Here is a 27,736-nt window from a genome sequence, read left to right on the forward strand (position 1 = left end):
AAGATAGAGGTCCAGTTTGTTTCTCTTGTGTGTGGCTGTCCAGTTTTCCCAACAGTATTTATTAAAGAGACTGGCCTTTTCCCTGTTGTATGTTTTTGGCTCCTTTGTCATAAATCAGTTGACCACATATATGTAGGTTTATTTCTGGGCTCTCAGTTCTGTGCCATTGAGCCATGGGCCGTTTTATGCAAGTGCCGCAGAGTTCTGATTGCCGTGGCTTTGTAATGTGATTTGAGATCAGGAAGCATGATGCTTCTAGTTCTGTTCTTCTTCAAGATGGCTTTGGCCATTTGGGGTCTTTTGTGATTCCGCACAAATGTTAGAATTGTTTTTTCTGTTTTTGTAAAAAAAAAAAAATTGCCATTGGAATCTTGAGAGGGGTTGCATTGTCTGTAGATTGCTTTGGGTAGTACAGACATTTTAATGTTATTCCTCCAGTCATCATATAGTATGCCTCTCCATCTGTGTCTGTCTTCTTCAGCCTCTTTCCTCAGGGTCTCACAGTTTTCAGTGTACAGGTCTTCACCTCTTGGTTAAATTTACTCTTAGGCATTCTTTGTGATGCATTCCTCTCCCCCTATTTTTCTTTTGCCTGTTTGATCTTTTTCTGATTGATTTACAGGATTTTTTTTTAACATATTTTGGATTCCAACTCTTCGTTAATTATATGTGTTACAAATCTCCCCCCCCCAATTTCTTTTTATCTTTTGATTAGGTTAATTCTTAATCCCCTGCCCCCACCCTGCGCTTTCTTTATTGGTGAGTGTTTCATGTGTCTTTTTAAGGGAATCATTGCCTACCCCAAAATTTATTTTCTGCTAAAAGTTTTCAAGTTTTACTTTTTTGCATTCATGGTTTCAGAGATTGCTCAGGCTTCTGTACAGACAATGAACTCTACCCAAGCAAGGAGCAAGATGATATAGCTCTGGAAACTAGGTAGAAAAATGCTGCTGTGATCAGTGGAAAGGTAATGGTGTCTTGGAACAGGGTAGTAGTTGTGGAAGTGCATAGAAGTAGGAGGATTCTAGGTAAATTTTGAAGATAAAGATATCACAGATTGATTGAGTATGAAATGGGAGAGAAAGAGAAAGATCAAAGAATATACCTAAAGTTTTTGGCCTGAGAAAGTGGAAGAGGAGAATATTGATTCCATTAACAGAAGGGAGAGAGGCAAATCTGAAGGATAAACAAAGACTATTCTGGATAAATTTGAGATGTGGTGATTATAAGGCAGGCAACTGATGTGTGAGTTTTTGAGTTTAGGAGGAGATAAAAATTTAGTAGTCGTCAGTGTAGGATGCTTTTTTATTAATTTTATGAGAAAATAAATTCTTTGTAATTTTACTTACATGATAAGTGAGAGTATTTTTGAATTTTCACTTTAAAACTTAAGGAGCTAAAATATAATTTTGAAAACTTTAGCACCATCAAAAGTATGTTAAAGATTATGTTAAAGATAATTTGTGTTTAAAATGTTAAAGAAGCAATTTTCCTTGAAAGATACGGTGATTAAAAATGTCAGTCTAAGTTCTGGTTAAGTTTGAAATTACATGTAGATTGAAGACAGAATCATTCTCTCAAGATAAAGCTAAGGTTTTTGTAGACTGAAAGCACAGTTACATAAAAATTGAAGAACGGAGATCCTGGGGTGCTGTGGACTTGCTCACTATTTGTCCTGCTCCTTCAATGAGTATTTTTTTCTTTTCTGTCCTCTCTGGAACTGGGCATCGCTTACCTCTCTCAGTAGCTTGGTCAAATGGGTGATAGAACATTAAACACTATTTAGTGTTAGAATTAAACACTATTTAGACTTATTGTTGGGGCAGCAAGCTTTTAAGAAACCAGACTTTTTAAAGAAACCAAATGGTCCTTTTTTAGAATCTTACCGGTATTAGTTTTAGGCAAGGCAATCTCTGAATCTCAAGTTCCCCCAGCTTTAAAATAAGAATGACACCTACTTTCCATGAAAATTGGAAATTAGAGTAGAAATTCTAGTGCATATGAAATACTGTTTCGTGGCTCAGTTGGTAAAGAATTCACCTGCAGTACAGGAGACCTGGGTTCGGTCCCTGGGTCAGGAGATCACCTGGCATAGGGAGTGGCACCCACTCCAGTATTCCTGCCGGGGCAACCCCGTGGACGGAGGACCCTGGTGGGCGACAGTCCACACAGTCAGAGTCCATGCAGGCCAGGCTAGTCACAGAGCTGGATACAACTCAGTGACTAGACCCCGCCACCACGCCATTTTATACTGCTGTTAATTGGAATGTTCTCTCACTACCAGTGAGGTCGACTGTCTGTTCACGTGTTTGCTGACCATCTGTATGTCTTCTGCACTGTCTTTTGCTTATTGCTCTATTGGCAAATATAGAGAGTCAATAACACAATGAAAGGTTGATAGTAAACCTTGGAGTACCTTTCATTATCAGAATATGTATTTTCATTTTTATGAGGTCTGTAACTTGTGTAATTTGATGCATGCCTATAAATTCCTCTTGAATTGACAGCAAACTAAAAATAAAATATTTATTAACTATTTACTAAAGTAATTTAATTTATTAAAGTATTATTAAGGTATTGAGTTGGTAAAATGAATATCACCATTGAGGCCATGTCAGTCATAGTTCTAGTCCATGTTATTAACTATGCCACTATGCTGTTATGTAAATCTATGACTTAAATACTAATTTTTTTTTTCCCTTCTTTCCTTGAGCTGTGGTAGCAAACAGTGACGATACTCAACACCTAACACCAGGAAAGATGAGTCAGCGCCAAGGGAAAGAGGCTTTTCCAACGCCAACCAAAGATTTGTATCAGCCATCTTTTAGTCCAGCAAGTCCTCATACCCCAGGTATGGAATTGTACTTTTAATGTTTCTTGTTGTTATTGATGGTGGGCTGTGTGTGTATGGTTTGTTTTGTTTTTTAGGGAGGTCTGTCCTTTGGTGGTGTATCATGACTTTTCTTCTTGACTATTTGGTTTGACAGAGGTTTATGTTTGTTTTCTTTTGGTAACCCATAATACACTTGAAATGAGTGCATTTTCCTTTGGAGTACTTAAATTCTCTTTATATTCTCTAAAATATTTGGTTAGTTTTACCATTCTTTTAATTCAGTGATTTTCAAACTTTCTGGTCTCAGGACTCCTTTAATACTGTCAAAAATTACTGAAGACCCCAAAGAACTTTTACGTGGATTAATTAGCCTGTTGATACTTACTGTATTAAATATTAAAACTAAAACTTTAAAAAAATGTTTACTTTGTCTTTTGAATTAATGTATAGTTGATATACATATCAACTTAAACATATGGACTTCCCTGGTGGCTTAGTGGGTAAGTAGTCTGCCTGCAGTGTGGGAGAGCCGTGTTCAGTCCCTGGCTTGGGAAGATCCCCTGGAGAGGGAAATGGCAATCCACTCCAGTACTCTTGCCTGGAGAATCCCATGGACAGAGGAGCCTGGTGGGTTACAGTCCATGGGGTTGCAAGGAGTCAGACACGACTGAGTGACTAACACTTTCTACAGTTGATATACATGTTATGTATGTTACAGATGTAAGTATAGTGAGTCACAGTTTTTAAGGATTATACTCCTTTTATGTGCTGTGCTGTGCTTAGTCGCTCAGTCATGCCCCAGTCTTTGTGACCCCATGGACTGTAGGCCGCGAGACTTCTCTGACCATGGGGATTCTCCAGGCAAGAATACTGGAGTGGGTTGCCATGCTCTCCTCCAGGGGACCTTCCCAACCCAGGGATCGAACTCAGGTGTCCCACATTGCAGGCGGATTCTTTACCATTTGAGCCACCAAGGAAGCCCAATAATACTGGAGTAGGTAGCCTATCCCACTCCAGGAATCTTCCTGACTCAGGAATTGAACCGGGATCTCCTGCATTGCAGGGGGATTCTTTACCAGCTGATCTGCCAAGGAAGCCCATACTCCATTTATAGTTATTATGAAATATCAGTTACATTCTCTGTGTTGTATGATACAGCCTTGTAGCTTATTTTATACATACTAGTTTGTTTAAAATGCTTACCCTTAAAAAAAAAATGCTTACCCTTAATTCATTTCAGATTACAATAATAAACGTATTACAGGCTAATATGAATAACATAGTTTTATGAAAAATAACTGACCCCCCCCTCCCCACCAAAGAAAAGTTGAGTGAGAATGAGAAGAGTGGTATTCTTTTCCTTCAAGGTCCCACAGCCTTGCCCCTGTTGTCATTTTGGTCTGGATAATTCTTTGTTGAGGGGAGCTGTCCTGTGCATTGCAGGATATTTAGCAGCATTCTTGACCTCTGTGCAGTAGATGCCAATAGCAATTTTCCTGGATGTGACAACTAATTAGCCCCAGATCTTGACAGATGTCCCTTGCAGGACAAAATTGTTTCTGGCTGAGAACTACTGTTTTACATTTTTTGCACATCTCTTTAATTTATGGCTAGCTTTATCAAGGATATTTGTCAGTGGAACCAACCCTCTTTTAGTGCAAGTGCACGGCAGCAAAGAAGTCTGTGACGACTGCTATGGTCAGCTGCATCTGCTCTGATGTGGCCGAGGTGCCAGTGGCCTCCTCCAGCACTGCTGTTGCGCTACTAGTGAGAACGCCAGCACAGTGAAACAGTGTTATGAAGCTGGTGTTCACCTTGCAGACCTTCTGAAAGTGTCTTGGAAACTTCCAGTGATTATGATAATTTCTAATTCATAATTGATATTTTTTATATATTGGATTCTGTTTCTTAGCTGAAGTTTATATGATCAAATGCTTTGAACTCTCCTTATCAATTATCAGTACTACTGATGACTAGGGGAAAGACATCTGCTTTAAAACTGAGAACTTAAATTTGGTATTTAAAAGCCAATACATACTTACATTATCAAACTTTTTAAAATTAAGTATTTTAATTGGAGGATACTTTACAATATTGTGATGGTTTTGCCATACATCGACATGAATCAGCCACGGGTGAGTCTTAAGTGTTATGTTACACTGTCTGCATAATTAGTTGGGTTTTGGTGTTGTTACTGTGTGAATTATCCCTTGGAGTAGGCTTTAGTTACTTCTTTTTAAATGAGTATTAACTGGTTGATTGTAAGTTACATGACCATTTTCTAATTTATTCCAGTAGAAAATGTTTTTCTAGTCAAGTATTAGATGGAAACATTTTTACATAACATTGTAAAAAAAATTGTAACATAAAATTCTGGAAGGATGCAGTTTATGTGATTTTTTTTTTTTTTTTTGGTTCTATGCACCAGAATTTTTACTGTAATAAATATGGTTCATCTGTTTCATGTATCTGTCTTCTAGAATATTTAGAGAAATTATTTAACTTGAAATTTAATGAAACAACAAAAGGGTTAGTTACTAAAGCTTCTTGTATTTATATACATCATGAACATTTTCAGACAAGCAGGGAGTTTGTGAGAATAATGCAGTTAACACTAATAAACCCATCAGGTAGATGTAAGAAATTATTAACCTTTTGTTGTATTTTATTTATTTGGGGGTGGGGCTGGAATATTTGCAGTAAATCATAGACCTCATGATGTTATACCCCCAAATACTTAATCCATCTCTAACATTTAAGAATATTTTCTTACATAACCTTAAAACCTTTATTAGGTCTAACAGAATTAATGATAATTATTTAATATAAGCTAATACCTAGTTTTGGAGAAGGAAATGGCAACCCACTCCAGTACTCTTGCCTAGAAAAATCCCATGGACAGAGAAGCCTTGTAGGCTACAGTCCATGGGGTCACAAAGAGTCGGACACAACTGAGTGACTTCACTTTCTTTAATACCTCAGTTCAGTTCAGTCGCTCAGTCATGTCCGACTCTTTGCGACCCCATGAATCGCAGCACGCCAGGCCTCCCTGTCCATCACCAACTCCTGGAGTTAACTCAAACTTATATCCATCGAGTCGGTGATGCCATCCAGCCATCTCATCCTCGGTCGTCCCCTTCTCCTCCTGCCCCCAATCCCTCCCAGCATCAGGATCTTTTCCAGTGAATCAACTCTTCGCATGAGGTGGCCAAAGTACTGGAGTTTCAGCTTCAGCATCAGTCCTTCCAATAAACACCCAGGACTGATCTCCTTTAGGATGAACTGGTTGGATCTGCTTGCAGTCCAAGGGACTCTCAAGAGTCTTTTCCAACACCATAGTTCAAAAGCATCAATTTTTCAGCACTCAGCTTTCTACCTAGTTCATACTTAAATTTCCCCAGTTGTCCCCAAGTCTTTTCCAATAAGCTTGTTGAAACCAAGATCCAAGAAAAGTTCATACGTTGCATTTGATTATGTCATTATATCTCCTTTAATTCAAAGAGTTTCCTTGTTTACTCTTATTTTCTCTTATTTTTTCTTGTGCCTTTGACTTCTTTAAGAAACTAAGTCTGACCTTTTGAATTTGATTGCCTCCTTGCAGTGTTGTTTTATTTGTTTCCCTGTCTTTTATATTTTATATGAACTGAAAGGTAAATGCAAAGGCTTGATTATGTTCAGGTTGAGCATTTTTGACAAGATATATATTAGTGTGATATATCACTTGTTTGGGACATGTCATTGTCCTGCTCTTCATGTTGTGAGGTTGGTCAGTAAACTCAGCTGGTAAACAGCCTGATCCTCTTGTTGCATCTTTTCTATCCTTATAACCTGAAAGTAAAATGTAGTAAATATTCTGTTCCTCATTAACTTTTTACCTAAAAATGTAAGCACCCTTTGATGATCATTCAGTTCAGTTCAGTCTCTCAGTCGTGTCCGACTCTTTGTGACCCCATAGACTGCAGCACGCCAGGCCTCCCTGTCCATCACCAACTCCCAGAGTTTACTCAAACCCATGTCCATCGAGTCGGTGATGCCATCCAACCATCTCATCCTCTGTCATCCTCTTCTCCTCCTGCCCTCAATCCCTCCCAGCATCAGGGTCTTTTCCAATGAGTCAGCTCTTCCCGTGAGGTGGCCAAAGTATTGGAGTTTCAGCTTCAGCGTCAGTCCTTCCAATGAACACCCAGGACTGATCTCCTTTAGGATGGACTAGTTGGATCTCCTCCAGTGCAAGGGACTCTCAAGAGTCTTCTCCAACACCACACTTCAAAAGCATCAATTCTTCGGCACTCAGCTTTCTTCACAGTTCAACTGTCACATCCATACATGACCACTGGAAAAACCATAGCCTTGACTAGATGGACCTTTGTTGGCAAAGTAATGTCTCTGCTTTTTAATATGCTATCTAGGTTGGTCATAACTTTCCTTCTAAGGAGTAAGCGTCTTTTAATTTCATGGCTGCAATCACCATCTGCAGTCATTTTGGAGCCCCCCCAAAAAATAAAGTCAGTCACTATTTCCCCATCTATTTGCCATGAAGTGATGGGACCAGATGCCATGATCTTAGTTTTCTGAAAGTTGAGCTTTAAGCCAACTTTTTCACTCTCCTCTTTCACTTTCATCAAGAGGCTTTAGTTCCTCTTCACTTTCTGCCATAAGGGTGGTGTCATCTGCATATCTGAGGTTATTGATATTTCTCCCGGCAATCTTGATTCCAGCTTGTGCTTCTTCCAGCCCAGTGTTTCTCATGATGTATTCTGCATATAAGTTAAATAAGCAGAGTGACAATATACAGCCTTGACGTATTCCTTAGGGGTTGAAAAATAGTGATTTTTTTTCTAATTCTATCATTCCTTTTATATTTGTTACTGAAGTTTTTCTGTAAGAAAGAGATCTCACTTATCTTAAGGCTTCATAGTAAACATTGGAATATAGTTCCTGTAGGAAAGTCAGGATAAATGGTTCTTGCCTCCTAAGCACTAGTTTTTAGATTAAAGAGAAGACATAAAGTAGTTCTGGGGATGACAAATTTTTTTGGCTTAAAATTTTTTTTAATATCATAAAGAACTCACACATTTTAATAAAGTAGTTACGCTTCAGTCATTAGTAAAGTGAAGATAATAATAGTATCTGTATATCACATAAGATTTTTATAAGGCTTAAAATGAGTTAATAAATACAAAAAGCTTAGAACATAGCCTACCAGGCTATGAATACCAGGCTATGAATACCACTCAGGATAGCTGATGAATAACTATAATAATAACCACAACAATTATTACTATTATTATTATTTTAAATAAATGAGTTTGAGTTGAAGGGTGATATTTTGACCTTTGCTACACTTCAGTGTCTTATAGAAGCTTGTTTGGAAATTCTTTTAGTATGGATGGCCATGTACAACCTCTGATTTTTGCATTTACATTAGCCGTGGAGTTAAATATATCTTGATTTACACCTAAACGTTCTTGGGTAAGTTATGGGTAAATTAATATTTATAGTGTGAATTACATATTGAATGTACTGCTTTGTTAAAGCCAGCTTATTGGGTTTTTGTAATGCACAATATCTCCCTCTGGTTTACCATGATTCCATATGATAGTTTTCAGAAGTGAGAGATAGTTTTAAAATAAGATAAACCCATTAACTCTTGCTTATTGTGAAGACAAATAGTTGGAAATTAACATATATCTAGAAAATCTCTGATACGTCTGCCATAACTCAAGTATTATACTCTAGATCAGCATTTCAGTTTCTGAATGGAAAGAAATAGAATTCCAAAAGCTTATTAATAGTGAGAATGACTAGAATCCCCCATGTCTCTCTGTGCTGTCCACATGCGTTAGCTCCTGGAATTCTTATAAGGACCTGATGGTATATAAATCATTCTCCCTGTTTCACAAATGAGGACACTGAGCAACTGGTAGGGGAAATTGCCTTGCCCGGGTTTACATGCTTCGTATGTAGTAGGGCGAAAACTTGAACCTAGGTATAACGACAGAGTTTTATATTTTTAAGGTTTCAGTCAATTTAGTCATTAGATTTTTTGAGGCTAAAATTTTCCAAACCTTAAACCTGGCACCTGTGTCTTTTGATATAACCCCATTATGTGTACAATGCTTTATGTGAAGTTTAATTTTTTTCCCTTTCTTTTGAGTAATATCTAGGAGTACAGTTATAAAATCATATGTGTTTTACTTTATAAGAAGTGGCCTGTTTTCCAGAGTAGTTATGCCATTTTACATTTCTCTCAGCAGTGTATGAGGATTTCAGTTGCTTTATATCCTTGATCTTTTTTATTTTAGCCATTCTAGTGGGTGTATAGTAATATCACATTGTGATTTTAATTTGTGTTTCCCTGTTGACTAAGTGTGGAACATCTTTTCATATGTTCATTGGCCACTTATATATCTGAAGTGTCAGATTAGAATTTTTGCCCATTTAAAAATTTGGCTTGCTTGCTTGTCTTACTGAATTTTAAGAGTTTTAAAAATATATTTCAGCCTCCTCCTTTGCTAACTGTATATGTTACATTTTCCTCCAGCCTTGGCATGCCTTTTCATTGTCTAAATGACTTCTTTCAAAGAACAGATGTTTTTAATTTTGATGAAATTCAGTTTATCAGTTTTCCCCCATGACTCAAGCTTCCCCCCCTCCAATTAAAGAAATCTTTGTCTATCCTAAAGTTTCAAAGAACATTTTTTTTGTAATTTCTTCTAGAAGTGTTAGAGTGTCACAGCTTTGGTCTTTATCTTCATTTTCCTTCTTAACTATCATCGTCTTAGGTCAGGTTCTTCTTATTCCACACCTACATTACATAGTACCACAGTATTCTTTTTTTTTTTTAATTAATTTATTTATTTATTTATTTTTTCAGTGGGTTTTGTCATACAGTGTCATGAATCAGCAATAGATTTACACGTATTCCCCATCCCGATCCCCCCTCCCACCTCCCTCTCCACCCGATTCCTCTGGGTCTTCCCAGTGCACCAGGCCCGAGCACTTGTCTCATGCATCCCACCTGGGCTGGTGATCTGTTTCACCATAGATAATATATATGCTGTTCTTTCGAAACATCCCACCCTCACCTTCTCCCACAGAGTTCAAAAGTCTTTCTGTACTTCTGTGTCTCTTTTTCTGTCTTGCATATAGGGTTGTCGTTACCATCTTTCTAAATTCCATATATATGTGTTAGTATGCTGTAATGTTCTTTATCTTTCTGGCTTACTTCACTCTGTATAAGGGGCTCCAGTTTCATCCATCTCATTAGGACTGTTTCAAATGAATTCTTTTTAACGGCTGAGTAATATTCCATGGTGTATATGTACCACAGCTTCCTTATCCATTCATCTGCTGATGGGCATCTAGGTTGCTTCCATGTCCTGGCTATTATAAACAGTGCTGCGATGAACATTGGGGTGCACGTGTCTCTTTCAGATCTGGTTTCCTCAGTGTGTATGCCCAGAAGTGGGATTGCTGGGTCATATGGCAGTTCTATTTCCAGTTTTTTAAGAAATCTCCACACTGTTCTCCATAGTGGCTGTACTAGTTTGCATTCCCACCAACAGTGTAAGAGGGTTCCCTTTACTCCACACCCTCTCCAGCATTTATTGCTTGTAGACTTTTGGATAGCAGCCATCCTGACTGGCGTGTAATGGTACCTCATTGTGGTTTTGATTTGCATTTCTCTGATAATGAGTGATGTTGAGCATCTTTTCATGTGTTTGTTAGCCATCTGTATGTCTTCTTTGGAGAGATGTCTGTTTAGTTCTTTGGCCCATTTTTTGATTGGGTCATTTATTTTTCTGGAATTGAGCTTCAAGAGTTGCTTGTATATTTTTGAGATTAATCCTTTGTCTGTTTCTTCATTTGCTGTTATTTTCTCCCAATCTGAGGGCTGTCTTTTCACCTTACTTATAGTTTCCTTTGTTGTGCAAAAGCTTTTCAGTTTCATCCCATTTGTTTAGTTTTGCTTTTATTTCCAATATTCTGGGAGGTGGGTCATAGAGGATCTTGCTGTGTACCACAGTATTCTAACTTCTCTTAGGGCTTTGCCTTCCAATACCCAGGCTCATCTTTCTTAACAACACAACCAAACAGAAAATTATTGTTATTTGGTAAGGTGAGACTGTGATAAGGTTAGGGTTTTATGGATGTATGTGGGCAGAGAACACATGGATCCAATGAAGTAGGTCTCTTAGGGAAATGATATGTATAAATGGAAATAGAAAATTATAAATGAAAATACAAATCTTTATTATTCAAGCTTGTAACTGAAAACTTCATTAGGTATCTGCATTTATGACACTCCCCTTCTCAAAAAGTCGGTGGCTGACTGTTGCCTAGAGCTGTGGCTCCTAGGTCTGGCTGTGTCTGAGAATCACCTGGAGCTTTCTTTGATTAGATGCAGATTCTGCTCCAGCCTTGCAGAGTCTCTAGGGTGAGGCTGTGCGTTTATAAAGTTCTCCAGGTGTATCTGGTACAGCAGCATTTGGATCAGCAAGCAGAAACTAGCACTAGAGAGCATAAATTACAGATTTTGTGATACTGTAGTCAGCGCTCTTAGCGTTTCTGATCTTAGTCTTCCCTTCCAATTTTGTTCTGTATTTTTCCCATCATGAATTCAGCTGGATGACTTTCTTCCCTGTTCCCCAAAGACTGTGCTTTTATTTATTCTGCTTCTCTGTTGTGGAATGCCCTCTCCCCAGTGCTGATCTCCGGTGGTCCAGTGGTTGGGAGTGTGATCCCTGCTTGGGGAAGGTTCCGTGTTCCACGGGCAGCTAAGCCCACAGCCTAGAGACTGTGCTGCACAACAGAGGAGTCACTGCAACGAGAAGCCCACACACCGCAACTTGAGAGAGCCCAAACCTAGCAAAGACCCAGTGCAGCCAAAACTAAATAAGCAAACACGATGTTAAATTCTTCTCAGTTCCCAGGGTGCAGGAAAAATGGCCTCAAAATAAAGATCAGATCAAGAGTGATTCTGTAAGATTTTTTTGGTTGAGACCTCAGATTTACAGTGCCTCTCAGCAAGACAGGAGCACTTCAAGAAAAAGAACTGGGGACAGAAAGATTTGTTGTAAGATGAGACATTTGAGCACATTCAGACATTGAACGGATAAAGTCAGTAAAGAGAAATACTGTAGGAGGAAGCCAGGAGAATCAATAAGGCAGGTTTTCGGAGAAGGTGGCAGGGATGGAGTCAGGTGTGAAGATTTAGGGGTTGACTGGACTAGGAATCCAGCTAGAAAGTGGAGGACCCACAGTAGTGGGTGTGCCAACTAATGTTGAGGTTGGTGTCAGCCTGACCTAGTATGGGATTTTCTCCTGTAATGGTAGGCTTTGCTAGGGGTGTGCAATGAAAGGATGGTGGCAGAGTCAGTATGGGACACTGGTAAGGGAGGAGAGGCTTAACGGATGAGTTTGGCGAACTGCTTTGGTGGAGGGGGTAGGATCTATTGGAGGAAATGCCGGAATCAGTGGGCAGCTGAGGAGCACTGTGCAAGTAAGTGGCTGCAGGGGCAAGGGCTCTCTTAGAGATGAATACAGAACTGATAAAACCAGCAGGGTTAATGTAAAAGGGAGAGAATTGTTGAGAGAAAATAAACGTGTGTGGATGTGTTGATATATATTCCCCCATGCCTAGCACAGTGCCTGGAACAGAAGCACTTGTGCGTTTGTAAGTGAATAAGTATCTTTATTGAGCACCTCTTATGTGCTGCTCCCTGCCATTGTGAAGCTTATGGCTCACATTTTAATGAGTAAATGAAGTTTTGGAGATGATCTTCATGTGTTGGAAGCCCTTCTCTGACATGAACCCCGCATGTATTATTCCTGTGTTTGCTGACAAGAGAGAGTGGATAACCAGGCAAATAGGTAGGTAGGTAGATTTATTTTTTTTAATTTCAAATGGCATTTGTTTTGGTGGTATTTCCTGGACTCATACTAATAACTGCCATTTATCAAGCACTTACTGAGTTTGACTATTGAAATTTTTATATGCCAACTTATATTTAACTTTTGAAACAACCCCACAAGATATAAACACAATTACAATGTCTGCTTTATCAGTGAGACAGTTGAAAATGAGTGATGTTAAGAAATTTGTTCAAAAAAAAAAAAAAAAAGAAATTTGTTCAAATTCACAAAACTAGTAAATGTCAGAGGCAGGTTTCAAATTCAGGACCATCCAAGCCCATGGTGTTTATTCTACTGTACTGGACTGAATTACAGAGGAGCTGTTTCCTTTTTGTTTTATACATGGTATGATGGTAGAAATTTGTGACTACTTTAGAATGGCAAAGATTCTCATTATTTTCTGATTGAGTCTCCTTTATACATGTTGATTCGTACCAATTTAATATGGGTCACTTTCCCTTAAAAATAGCTTTTTTTTTTTTTTGCAGTGTGGTTTCCTTCCATCATTTTAAGTTTTTGTTTGGTTGGTTTTTTGGAGAAACTAGGGAGACTCTGGGTGTCCTCACTAAAGCTCAGGATATTATTTTATTTCTTATATGTTTAGATTATGATGTTGAATCAGGTTATTCTAAAAATTGTGCATTTGCCAGATTTTTTTTCCCAGTTTGAAGACTAAGTACTAGTTTATTTCAAGTAGTTTTAAGTATTACTACAGTCTCTTGAGTAGGATGATATTTGTTTCACGCTGATTTGAGGGTAATGTATTTTGATTGTTTATCAAGAAAGACAGACTTGTAGTTAGTCAGGCTTGCTGTCTCCCTTATCCCCTGTGCTTGTGAATAAGGACAATTCTGCAGCAGCCTGGAGACTAAATTATAGCTTATCTTACAGCTGGATGTTCTTTTCCCTCTAATTCATGTTTGAGATTATTATCAAAACTGGATGAATTCCTAACTTTTATCTTGTAGCTGCCCTTGGTTCTTTGGTCATAAAAAGCTCTTTTCATGCTTTTATTTTTAAAAAACCATCTTTCAATTATAGTGCTCTGTGGGAGAATATAAAATGTTGCCATGCCAAAATTTATATGAATCCATTTCAAGCTAATTTTGTGTTTAAAGTTTTAAAACTAGAAGTTTTACCAGTTTTATCAAAGTTAATTTAAGCCGTGTTTGGTTCATCTAGGCTTGAATTAAAATGTCTACACTTAGTACTGTGTTTCTCTTATCCTTTAGCAAATCTTCTTAAACCTGTGAAGTCCCTTCACCTTAAGTGCTCTGGCAGTGTTGAATGTGACATGATGGGTCTATACCTAATATTTCTCACTTTAAGAGAGAGTTTACTGTTGTGTAGATGTCATACAGATTTCCCAGGGTGACAGTTGGGAGCACTGCGGGTGTAATCCCAGGTGACTAGCACAGGGCAGCTTGACTAGAGTGGCTCCACAGACACAAGGAGACCTAGAATTCAGTTTCCTCCATGAACCGAAGCAGTTCCTCCTTCCTTGGTAAGACACTTCTAGGGTCAGCTCTGAAACTATATGAGACCATACACACATAACAGGTGTGTTCCTGAATATATGTCTTATATTTCATGAAAATTGTTTTGCCTGAAAGAAAATTTGGATTTGTTCCCCACCCCCACTTCCTTTTTTCCCCTAAACGCTGTGCTTTGGTTGATTGTTTTCTTTAGGAAGAGTATAAATTAGAGGCTATATTGATTTTCTCCTCTGAGTTTCTGAGCCCTAAATAAGTTAGACTTCCAAAGTTATATCTTAAGACATAATTGTTTTCTGCTTTGAAATTCCTTGTGTTTGGGTAATTGCTTCATAGAGCTATGAAAGTACCTATTATGTAATGAAAGAGGAATATCTGGCAAGTTAAGAAAATTAGAATAAAATATTTTTATAAATCTCTCTTGTGAAATGTTGCAGTATCTGTGTTCTTCAACTGTTCCCACAGGGAAATATGAAATACTTTGAAATCATTTGTTGACAAGTGAGAATGAATAATTCAGCCTTGTTTAGGCATCTTTACAAAGATAAGAGAGTTTGTCTTATCCTTGCCAGGCCTCATTAATTGCTTCTTTAACAAAGCAGCACGATGAACATAAGAACCACAAAGGATGCTTTTCTCCCCATAAACATATACATTCATATATTCCTTCCTCCCTACTTTATTAAGATAGCAGTAAAGGGTTATCAAAGAATATGTGCACTTGCTTCTCAGCGCTTTTCTGATGGGATTTCCCGCCGCCCCCCAGTGCCTGCCATTTGTTTCCAAAGTCTGAGAGACTGAGCCTTTTTAATGGTGTAGACTGTGGGCTAGTGCTGCCGTATGTGGTGATTCCCTTGTCCAGAAGAGAAAATAAATAGACTGTGAGGAGCTTCCACTAAGTGAATTTCCTTCAGTTTAAAGAGCTGCCCTTTATTATGAGATTATAGTCTTCCTGCTATATGATATTTAACATCCCTTTCTGAATTGAAGGCTGTGAATTTAGATTTTAAAAATATTGTGTTTTACCAAGTTGAGAACCCTAATATCAGTGCTACAATTTGGGGAGGGGGAATTTTATTGGTCCACAGATTCAAAATCTAGGAACCATAGTCTTCCCTGTGGTTTACCTACCTTACTCACATAGTCATTTACCTATGTGAGGAGATTGTGGCTATTAGGGTAAAAGATAAGGAAATCCTTGTGCTTCGGATGGAGTAATGGACCATGAAGTTAGTTAGATATGTGGTTACAACTGTGGAATCAAAATAGCTTCTTCAGGACCTTATTAGGCTTATCATTAGGAAATATCTGGAGTGTGGCAGCCAATAATTTAAATTATATCCAATTCCAAAGCCTGCATAGAGTTGGATTGAGTCTCTAGTGGGGTAAGTAAAATGATGTGAGCATTGGCACCAATATTTGAATATCAGCTCGGAGAAAGAAGGAAGAGAGACCAATATTCATTCTTGCCATCCTAGAACAGTGTATAAGCAATGTTGTCGTATAACATGGTTCCCATACTTGAAGAGAAGGCTGGAAAGGAGTGGAGTTTTATGTTATGTTTTGACAACTCAGTTATACAGAAGGAAAAAGTGTGGTAGTTTTTTTTTCTAGCATTATGTTTGCACAGCTTTCTGGTGGAAAATTTTTTGAGAAATAGATGTTTAAAGTTTTGAATTGTGTCCTTCGATTACAAAGTGTCCCTATGTGTGGAAGCTGATCCAGTTGAGTGGTCTCTGTCCTATAGGCTCCACTTTCTTCTTCACTGTCACTAAGATATTTCTCACTTTATCCCTTCCTACCACAGACCCTGGGATGGTGTTTTTTATCCCCACTCTTTGAGTCTCACCTTACCACAAAACTGCCTGATGCTGGCATTTGTGTTGGCAGGCGTAGGGGAAGCAGAATGAGGAGATGGGGGAAAGTCAACACTGCTTCCGTGGCTGGATTCTCATCTGGCTTATTGCTCATTTGTTGTGTGACTTTGAGCCTGTGTGCCTCAGAGTCTGTGTGTGGGCTAAGTCACTTGGTCGTGTCCGACTCTTTGCGACTCCGTGGACTATGCCCCGCCAGGCTTTTCTGTCCATGGGATTCTCCAGGCAAGCATACTGGATGAGTTGTCATGCCCTCCTCCACAGGATCTTCTCCACCCGGGGACTGAACCCACATCTCTTACGTATCCTGTATTGGAAGGTAGATTCTTGACCACTAGCACCACCTGGGAAGCCCATGCCTCAGAGCTTAATTACCTGTAAAACCGAGTTACTGTTGTTCTTTGAATCTATTGAGAACATACATGAAAACAGTTTTGAAAACTTTTTACTGTATAATTCTTAGGTAGTATTAATAAGGCTACATTCATAGATGCTCTTAGTACATTTTCAGTTAAACAGATTTTTGTGAACAGTCTTAGAAAGTAACCTAAGCACCTCATTTAACATTTGTTTTATGGGAATAGACCCTGAGTTTCAGTCAACTTTTAATGACCATGTACTCATACATGTTGAAAGCTCAATAAGGGCAGAAATTAGGGGCTATTGTATCATAACTGTCTTGTGCTTAACGTAATTTCTAACCCAGAGTAGATGCTCATCACATTTTTTATTAAATGAATGATTATTTAATATACACACATAATTACAAAGAACTTTCCATCCGAAGGAAAGTATTGTCTTATACTTGCTGATGTGAGTGTGGATATATAGACAAGAATGCTGTCCAGTCTAAAATTATCTTAAGCCATCCTTTTAATTTTGTATGTGCATTTGCTTGGCCTGTTGAGAACATGTTTAGTACTGAGAATCTGCAAGAGTTATTTTCTGAGGAAATGTGGGACAAATAAAATTGCTTTGTGTGCTTTTCAAGCCATATACTCATCAGTGAAATTTTACTAATTACAGTTAAGAAATTACTTTGTCTCTTTGCAGGATGGAAATTGAGAGCTTTATTGTTGTGTTTTCTTTTTTAAAGCAAAGATCATTGTCAACCATCTCAAACTATATGTCCTTTGAAAGGTTATTAATAGACTTGTTTGCTAAGACTGAGCTGCTTAATTAATAGTAAATAACTATATTATTTTTAAAATTTTGTGCTCTGTAAGGAAACTTACTGCTGAATTTGTATAGTACCACTGTCAGGTATTTAGCTCATTTTTTAAGGTGGTGGTTCTATTCATGTTTGGGTGTAATACTTTCTTAAATTCTTATTGACTGATGTTTGTTTTTAGTATTTTGATCTTTTCCCAATTCTTCTTGCTGCTTTAAGAATTTTAAATCTCTTAAAACCTTGCTAATTATCTTGAGATTCAAGATTAAAATATATAATTCTTATAATATAATAACTTAAGCCCAATATATTTTATCCTGAATGTGCATATGGAACTTTATAGGGTTTAAGTGGATTTTCCAGCTACCGAATTAGATTATTTCAAAATATCAGCTATGTTTGCCAGTCATCTGTTTTTTAAATAAAGCTGATCTGGAATTTGTCCAGGGAACTCATTAGAGCTCTAATATTAACAGTGAGCGGCCTCCTCCAGTCCTGATCTTTTGGTTCTGTAGAAAGAGAAACTGAAGCTGGGCGTTTCCTTTGGGCACAGAGCAGGAAAATCTAGGGGTTCTTTTTATTATGGCGTTTTGTGGGTTCTGTTGTTGTTGTTCGGTCACTAAGTTGTGTTTGACTCTTTGAGATCCCAGGGACTGCAGCACGCTAGGCTCCTCTGTCCTCTGCTATCTCCTAGAGTTTGCTCAAACTCCTGTCCACTTAGTCAGTCATGCTGTCTAACCGTCTCATCCTCTGCTGCCCCCTTCTGCTTTTGCCTTCAGTCTTTCCCAGCATCAGGCTCTTTTCCAAGGAGTTGGCTCTTCATATCAGGCGGCCAAAGTATTGGAGCTTCAGCTTCAGCATCAGTCCTCCCAGTGAATATTCAGGGTTGATTTTTTTTTTTTTTTTTTAAGAATGACTGGTTTGATCTCCTGGTAGTCCAAGGGACTCTTTAAGAGTCTTCTCCAACATCGCAATTGGAAAGCATCAATTCTTCAGCACTCAGCCTTCTTTAGGGCTTCCCTGATGGGTCAGACGGTAAAGAATCCACCTGTAATGCAGGAGACCTGAGTTCGATCCCTGGGTTGGGAAGATTCCCTGGAGGAAGACCTGACCACCCACTCCAGTATTCTTGCCTGGAGAATCCCCATGAACAGAGGAACCTGGCGAACTACAGTCCGTGCGGTCGCAGAGACCCTGACACGGCTGAGCGACCAAGCACAGCAGCCTTCTTTATGGCCCAGCTGCTGAAGACCTGATGCTTTTAACTGTGGTGAAGGAGAAGACTGCTGAGAGTTCCTTGGACTGCAAGGAGCTCAAACCAGTCCATCCTAAAGGAAGTCAAGACTGATGCTGAACCTGAAGCTCCAATATCTTGGCCACCTCATGCAAAGAACTGACTCATTGGAAAAGACCCTGAGCTGGGAAAGATTGAAGGCAGGAGGAGAAGGGGACGACAGAGGATGAGATGGTTGGATGGTATCACTGACTCGATGGACATGAGTTTGGGCAAGCTCCAGGAGTTGGTGATAGACAGGGAAGCCTAGTGTGCTGTAGTTCAAGGGGTTGCAAAGAGTCAGAAATGACTGAGCAACTGAACTAAACTGAACTCACATCCGTACATGACAGCTGAAACAACCATAGTTTTGACTGTATGGACCTTTGTCCACAAAGTGGTGTATCTGCTTTTTAATATGCTGTCTAGGTTCGTCACAGCTTTCCTTCCAAGGAGGAAGCATTTTTTAATTTCATGGCTACAGTCACTGTCACTGTCTGCAGTGATTTTGAAGCCCAAGAAAAGAAAATCTGACACTACTTCCACTTTTTCCACTTCTGTTTGCCATGAAGTAATGGGACCAGATGCCATGATCTTAGTTTTTTGAATGTTGAGTTTCAACGCAGCCTTTTCACTGTCCTCTTTCCCCCCTCATTCAAGAGGCTCTTTAGTTCCTCTTCACTTTCTGCCATTAGAGTGGTATCATCTGTATTTCTGAATTATTGATATTTCTCTTGATTCCAGCTTGTGATTCATCCAGCCCAGCATTTCACATGAAGGACTCTGCATGTGAGTTAAATAAACAAGGTGACAATATGGAGCTTTGTCATACTCCTATTCCAATTGTGAACAGTCAGTTATTCCACGGTGGTTCTGTTGTTTCTTGACCCACATCCAGGTATCTCAGGAGACAAGTAAGGTGGTCTGGTACTCTCATCTCTTGAAGAATTTTCCACAATTTGTTGTGGTCCACACAGTCAAAAGCTTTAGCTTAGTCAGTGAAGCAGAAGTAGGTCTTTTTCTGGAATTCCCTTGCTTTCTCCATGATTCAGTGAATGTTGACAGTTTGATATCTGCTTCCTCTGCCTATCTAAACCTAGCTTCTACTGCTGAAGCCTAGCTTGAAGCATTTTGAGCATACCTTGCTAGCATGTGAAATGAACACAATTGTAAGGTAGTTTGAACATTGTTTGGAATTGCTCTTCTTTGGGATTGAAATGAAAAATGGCTTTTTCCAGTCCTGTGGCCTCTGCTGAGTTTTCCAAATTTGCTGACATGTTGAGTGCAGCACTTCAACAGCATCATCTTTTAGGATTTTAAAAAGCTCATCTGGGATTTCATAGCCTCCCTTAGCTTTGTTTGTAGTAATGCTTCCTAAGGCCTGCCTGACTTCATGTTCCAGTATGTTCAACTCTAGGTGAGTGACCACACCGTCGTGGTTATCCAGGTCATTAAGACCTTCCTTGTAGTTCCTCTGTGTATTCTTGCCACCTCTTCTTAATCTCTTCTGCTTCTGTTAGGTCCTTACAGTTTCTATCTTTTATTGTAGCCATCCTTGCATGAAGTTGCCCCTCGACCTCTCTAATTTTTTTGAAGAGCTCTCTAGTTTTTATCACTCTGCTGTTCTCCTCTGTCTCTCTGCTCTGGTCGCTGAGGAAGGCCTCCTTCTCTCCATGCTGTTCTCTACAGCTCTGCATTCCGTTGGGTTTATCTTTCACTTTCCCCCGTGCCTTTCGTCTTTCTTCTTTCCTCAGCTATTTGTAAAGCCTCCTTAGACAACTGCTTTGCCTTCTTGCATTTTTTCTTCTTTGAGATGGTTTTGGTCACTGTGTCCTGTACATGCTGTGGTTTTTGCCTCTGCCCAAATGTCTGCCATTTTAATATGGAAAGAGCCCCTGGACCAAAGATAATATATGCAGTTAGTCTCTTCAGAGGTATTAGTTCTTTTTAGTCTTAGGGAATTTCAAAGTACATTTACTGGTATAGGAAATACCTGTACTTTCCTCTCAATTTTGCTGTGAACCTAAAACTGCTCTAAAAAATAAAGATAAAAAAAATAAAACCACTCCATATATTCGAAGTCTCCTTAGTTTATCTGTACATCAGGGGATGAGGGAAAGAGAATAAGCCTTATCAGCATACTGTCAGAACATGTCAACATCAGAAAAGAATGTTGGTAAATCTCACAGAATTTGTCTCTGGGTCAAAAAGAGATAGTGCAGTGATAGGAGGAGACATTTTGATGATGACAGCTCTTTATATTGAGTAACCTGTTTCCTGTATTCTCAGTTCAGTTCAGTTCAGTCACTTAGTCGTGTCCGACTCTTTGCGACCCCATGGACTACAGCATGCCAGGCTTCCCTGACCATCACCAACTCCCGGAGCTTGCTCAAACTCAGGTCCATCGAGTCATGACGCCATCCAACCATCTCATCCTCTGTTGTCTCCTTCTCCTGCCTTCAGTCTTTCCCAGCATCAGGGTCTTTTCTGATGAGTCAGTTCTTAGCATCAGGTGGCCAAAGTATTAGAACTTCAGCTTCCACATCAGGCCTTCCAATGAATTCAGGACTGATTCCCTGTAGGATGGACTGGTTTGATCTCCTTGCAGTCGAAGGGATTCTCAAGAGTCTTTTCCAACACCACAGTTCAAAAGCATCAATCCTTCAGCGCTCAGCCTTCTTTATGGTCCAACTCTCACATCCATACATGACTACTAGAGAAATCATAGCTTTGACTAGATGGGCCTTTGTTGGCAAAGTAATGTCTCTGCTTTTTAATATGCTGTCTAGGTTGGTCATAGCTTTTCTTCCATTTAGCAAGCATCTTTTAATTTCCTGTATTCTGTGTATCCTTGATTTGCTATCACTTTTTGGTAGAGTATATATTCTTTTATGTTCTTTCTCAAGGGAGTTACTGAGAGGGAAATGAAGAAGGCATATAACAAATAAAATAGGTGAATATTTTCTCAATTCTCCCGAGAATACAGTGTATGGTGAGAGCCGTAACAGAGACATAGGAGAAAAGTTAATTCATTTTAAGAGTGGATGTTTTAGTTCATTCGGCCTAATTCCATTGTAGAACCCTAGGTAAGAATCATTATTCTAGTAAATTCTGTAAAAACATGCATGGAAAGTAAATTTTAAGACCTTGCATATCTAAAAATATCTTTATTTTACCCTAATATGTAGTTGATAATTTGACTGGATATGTACTTCTGTATTGGTAATTATTTTCCTTCTAGTTTTGAAGACATTGCCTATTTTTTTGTCCTGATTCCAGTATTGTTGCTGTCAGTAGCTTGTCTGATTCTGAATCTTGGTGCTGTTAATTATCTGCAGAAGGATTTGTTTTGCTGTCAATAGAGTTGGTACTCAGTTTTTACCACTGATGTGTGGTTCAGCTTTCTTGAACCTGCAGGACAAGTGACTACACATTCATCTCATGCTTTCCAGGGGCAAGTTTATGTGTTGATGTGTCCTCTCTTGCATGCATACTTGTGGGATACATACCCACCCTTGTGTATGCTTTTTTGAAAAAAATACTCCATTCCTATAAATTTTGTTGAATTTTAGGAGAGAATACATTATTAGGTGACCTGGAACCTTATTTGATTTTCCATCTATTATCAAATTTGATCCTTGTGACAGTCCTGTAATATAGATAGTGTTATTAAAATTTTATAGATGAGGAAACAGAGACACAGAGAAATGAAGTCAATGGCTCTAATGTATCCAGCTAGGTTAGAACTAGGATTTGAACCCAGGCAATTTTAATTTCAAATGCTGTTTAACCATTGCACTATAAATGCCTTTTGTGGTGATATATTCTTTATGCTTTAAGAGGTAGGCACCACTGTGAATTATTTATAATTATTTCTCTGATACCTATATTAAATGGCAGTTTATATTTCATGACAAGGGAGAAAAGTGGGGACAAAACTCCCAAACCCAAAAGCTGTTATAGTTGTGGGTATCAGCCATAACATTTTTATCACTAACTGATTTTAAAATGCCTTTGCCAAAGAAATAGTATGTACAGGAAATTAAGTTTGCTTAAATGTCCTTTCTTTTGAAGAGAAATAGTCTTAGATTTCATGGGATGCTGTTGTGTGTGAATAGAGAACCAGCCTTGAAGTGTATGCATAATGAGGAAGGAAATGGAGATCTTACAGTAAGGTGCCTATAAAAATGAACCACTAAGTCAGTTATAATTGAGTTGTTGTTGTCTACAAAGGTGTATTTCCAGGTTGAAAGAACTGTGGTTAGAAAAATCAGTCTAGGGTATATAAAGAAAATAACTGACTTACAGCTTTTTAACTTTAGTTAAAGTGTAGAGTAAAGTAAATGGATTTTAATATAACTAGGAAAGTCTTCCTTGGAATTTTAAAGATTAGATATAAAGAGATGACATAGTGTATCATTTTGGCTAGAGGTACTTTCCTGGTAGATCTAATGATGTGGGATCATCCTAGTCACTTAGTTTTAACCTAGGGGGAAAAAAAAATATTTGTATTTGTTACTGTGATAGTAAAGTTGCATTTTTAAAATAAGAGTTTTAAGTGGAAAATATTCATTGGTTGATTATATGTTTTGAAAAGTTTAAATGTAATGAAGAGGAACTGTAGCATCTCTTTCCGAGAAACATATTGGAGCATACAGCATTATTAGTGATATCCTTTTAATCTTTTCTGTTAATTGGTTTGCATTAGCACTGTCTTAATGACACATGTATCTCTACTAGAGATAAAATTTAAGTGTTTATTCTCTGCTTTAGCTGTTGGAATCCATCAAAAATGTACTTGAAAGAATATCTTCCCTTATGAATTCTTAATCATGGCTAAAGCAAGCAATAGATTAGATATAAATCTAGAAGCTTCAGGAAAGATAAACAGTGTTATATCCATTTTTAAAGTAAGCAAAAACTGGAAAGGAAAGAATCGGAAGACGTGGGAAGTGTGGCAGATACTATAAAAGCATAATGAGTATGAGAGGAGGATTGCGTTTTTTGAGAAAAGAAAAATTGAGTTTATTATTTCATCCTGAATCTCTACGTATTGATCTTGCTTTTGTTTTACTAAGGCAGTAACTCGGTGCAGGGCTTTACTGGTTTGATAAAAAGGTGAAACAGTGGAATAGCCTTTCTTGTTGTTCAGCTCATTTCTTTTAAAACACCCAGCAGCATGGCCTAATGCCTTTCCTGTCAGCCTCTTTCGCTATCTGTTTATTGCTGATTTGACGGTCGCTGGTCCTTCTCCTTTGCTGTTAAGTGTGTGTGCCCTTTGTTTTTGTGCTGGTGGGTTTCGCTGTATTTGGATGTGAAGACAAGCCTGTTATTGCCATACTGGTCTAATTAGCCTTCTGGGTGAGCGTATACATTACATAGGCCTTTTAAGCCATGAAAGAAGACAGCTCACAACAACGTAGGTTTTCTTCCTGTACTGTGGTTTCGCCTGTTTTATTTCCTCCACGAATTGATGGCCGAAAGCTTGTCCGAAACGCTTCATTTGGAGGATACAATGAACTTTCTCCTTTGCCAGGTTTGTTTGTTTAATCTTGCATTCTTTTCTTAATTTCTTATAGACTTTTCATTAAAATAAACTAGACATCTTAACGTCTTAAAGCTGCTTTCTTCTAAACAAAACAATTCTATAGTGAAAGGTTAGATTTTAGTAACTGCTACAGTACGGCTTGGCTTTCCATATTTTCTTTTACAGTCTCTTTATGCTTGAACTTGAAAGCTAATGATTGAGTGAAGTATGTGTCTTGAGTGCTTATAGCATGAGTTTTTACTTTAATTATTGAAATAAATATTATAACCCTTTGATAAAAATAAAGCCTTTTGTAGATTTGAGATAAAATTCTATAAATAAACCAGTTGTTCTGAGGTTTCTGCAAATGAAACCCACATATTTAATATTGATATTTGTTTGACTATTCTCAAGCAAAATAGTAACTGTGAAAATTGATGTTTAGTTTATGCTTTAATAGATTAAGTCCTGACTAACATGAAGTTTTCTGTGTAATTTAATTTTTGAAATGCCTTACTTCGTGTTGTTAAATGTGTTTATGTATGATCAGCTTTTGCTTAGAAAATGTTATTTTTAGGGCAATATTTATTAAATGAAATTAGACATTTGACAGCTATGATTTAAACATTAAACAATTGGTCAATGAGATGTAGCTGTTAACTGATCTTTTATTGTTTGAAAAAGATTTATTGTACCAAATATTTGGATATAGATGTTAAGATATAAGCAATCTTTGTTTTCTTTTCAGAATATTAAACTGCTACATAATCATATCTACTCTTTTAAGGTTATATTTTTCTTTTAAAATAAAAATGTTCTTTTAATCCTCATGACAAATATTGACTGAAACTGGTGCTTGTTTTAATTGTTTATATATTTTTCTGACACTCATTTTGTGAAATTCTATTTTAATTTTTCACTCTAGCCTTCTTAGCTTTTTGTGAATACTCATGCTGATAGGCAGTACATACATTCTCTTGAGATAACGTGTTACTGGGACAATTAAATAAATTATTACAAAATCACTGACTTCATTTTCTTTTCTAACAGCGTTTTGAAAAGTATTGGAAACCACATATCCTGAACTGTTGCCTAAGCAACATAAGCTTTAAACAGCACTCATAATCCGTATTTAGTCTTCTTAGTGTGGTATGGTCACTGTCATGCTTCTTTCTTAATGTTCTCACAGTGGTGTGAATGTTACTGTTTGTCTTTGTTCAGAAGTGACTCTGAAAATACAACAAGTTTTTTTTTTTTAATATTGTCGAATACTTACTTGCTTTTTCAATGTGACTTAGTTCCATTTCTGTATTTGGCTCCTTGTTTTTCTTTTTTTAAGCCAGCAAGCTTGCTGGCACATGTTTGCTGACCTTCATGCTATGAGTCTCCTTAATGTAGAGAATAGTCAGGTGACCTTACTAAACAATAGAAAACTTAACGTTTTAGAAGTTTGGTTTTTTTTTTTAAAAAAAAAAAAAGAAGTTTGGTTTTTACTTCATTTAATTTAAGACAGAGTTGTGAGTTTCTCTTGTCAAAGAGAATATTGAAGGTCATCCAGATAGATTTCTTTTAGTGGAAAAGTAGATGTTTGGCTTTGTTTTCTAATTCTTGAAATAGATAAGGTCATATTCATAAGGATGCTTCCATAGTCCTCTTAATACAACTAACAATAATATTAAAACCAGCCATGATTAAAAGTTCTTTCTAATATGTTTTATCAGCTAGGAAGAATAGTTGAATAGAATTAGGTACTTCAAAGAGTGGCTTTTTTAAGTTAAAAGTAAAAAATGTAATTTTTTCTGGGACATTTTATTGTTTTCGCTGACATCATTAGAGAAAGAGAGGTTATACATTAGTGATATTTAAAGATAGCTTTCTTTTACTGCTTTGACCACACCCCTTTTTAGTTTTCATTTTCCTTAGGAAAATCCACCCACCCTTTTTTTTGGTCACTTCCAGCTTAAGGAACAAATTAGTATAACCTTTTTCTGTATGATGAATTATAAAATAGAATGGTACCCTTTGTCCGTGTACCTAGAAATTGAAATAAACTTTGGCGCCTGATGTCTTCTGCTAGCGGTCAGAAGTTGTTTTGTCAAGTTTGCTCAGCGTTCTAATGTTCTTTCGATGAATTTGTAGGGGAGAAAGTGGTCTCCCCATCCTATTCCTCCGCCATCTTAGCTCCTCCCCTGAAATAAACTTTGAGCAAGGAAATTTACAGACACTCTGTAGAAGCTTTAGTATATAGTTAGATCTTTTTAGTATATCTTGACTTCTCTGAATTTTTTTTCTTGTATAATTTCTTAATTCTTGGCTATGTTCAATTTAGTTAATGTAGTAATTCTGTATTTGTAAATATTTACTGAATCTACATTTTTAGATACTGTGTATGTAATCTGATTTTAACAAGACTGAAGCAGTATAAAACTTGCTTTATTATATCCAAACATATTGAACCAATTTTTAATAAGGTATATAAAAAGTTATACCTTATCAGTGATGATAGCATTTTTCATCTGTTAGTAAGAAGTTAGGGACATTGCACTAATTTATTTAAGAATCATATTCCATTGAATATGGAAGAATAGTAGGAGAAAGTTTTACTACTATATTACTGGAAAATATCTTCATGATTTTCCCACAGGTTTAAGGAAGACTTTCTTAAGACCAAAAAGCACTAACTGTTAAAAGAATAAGATTGCTAAATTTGACAATGTGCAAATTAAGAGACATTAATCCAAAGAGACCATGCAGAGAATTAAAAGACAAGCCATAGAATCGGGAGATATTTATAATAAATATAACTGGCAAAGAACCAATATTTGGAAAACATTATGAATTCCTATATAAATCAAGAAAAAGTACAGTTTTTTTTTAATATCCTGAAGAGTTTCTTCACAAAGGGAATATTAAAATGGTAATTAACATATGCGATAGTACTCACTATCATTAGTGATCAGAAATACAGTAACTAAAACCTCACTGCTTTACATTGACACACCCAACAGATTGGCAAAAATATTAAAAGTTTGTCAACATTGATATGGGAAAAGTTTGTCAACATGGATATGGGAAAAGGAGCACTGTCACACACCGTTAGGGGGAAATAAAGAGATGGTCAACAGTTTGGTATTCTTAAAGACACACATAGACTCGGGCCAGGAGTTCTGCTTCTGGTTTAAACCTTAGAGATACTCATGGATATATGTCTACTGGGATGCATTTCCAACAGTATTTGTATCATCTATATTTGTAAGAGGGACAAACTAGAAACAACACAAGCAGATGGATAAATAGTGATATAGTCATGCAATAGGATTCTAATCAGCAATGAAAATGAATGAAATACCAGTTGTGGCATGCTGGTAAAGAATCGTAAAAGCCAAGGTAGTTATTTCTGAGGGCAAGAAGAGTAGATAGGGTCAAGAATGGCATGGAGCAGCATAGGGGGTGGTTCTCGCAGGATGTTGACAATTCCGTATTTCTTGATTTGGGTGGTGATTATGCAGATAGTTATTGTATACATTAAATTATGTTTTTATGTTTTAGGTATGTTTCTGAAGGTGTGCTGTATTTCACATATTTTAAAAAGCCACTGCATATAAAAGTAGAGTCCATTTTTATTAATCTTTGGATCAGTTTATCAA

The 27,736-nt window shown here is 37.5% G+C and overlaps 1 protein-coding gene across 5 annotated transcripts in view; it reads left to right on the forward strand.

The window, feature by feature from the left end:
- OSBPL8 (oxysterol binding protein like 8) overlaps positions 1-27,736 on the forward strand; it is a 162,231-nt gene that overhangs the window by 82,954 nt on the left and 51,541 nt on the right. For 3 of the 5 annotated variants that reach the window (XM_043447259.1, XM_043447260.1, XM_043447261.1), the window contains one exon: positions 2,714-2,851. In XM_043447259.1, coding sequence (XP_043303194.1) covers positions 2,714-2,851 — 138 coding nt within the window. Of the gene's footprint in view, positions 1-2,713; positions 2,852-23,467; positions 24,099-27,736 lie in introns of those variants that run through there. The other 2 variants (XM_043447262.1, XM_043447263.1) reach the window with 2 other exon arrangements.

This window comes from Cervus canadensis, chromosome 25, assembly GCF_019320065.1.
Source record: "Cervus canadensis isolate Bull #8, Minnesota chromosome 25, ASM1932006v1, whole genome shotgun sequence".
In the NCBI taxonomy this organism is placed as follows: Eukaryota; Metazoa; Chordata; class Mammalia; order Artiodactyla; family Cervidae; genus Cervus; species Cervus canadensis.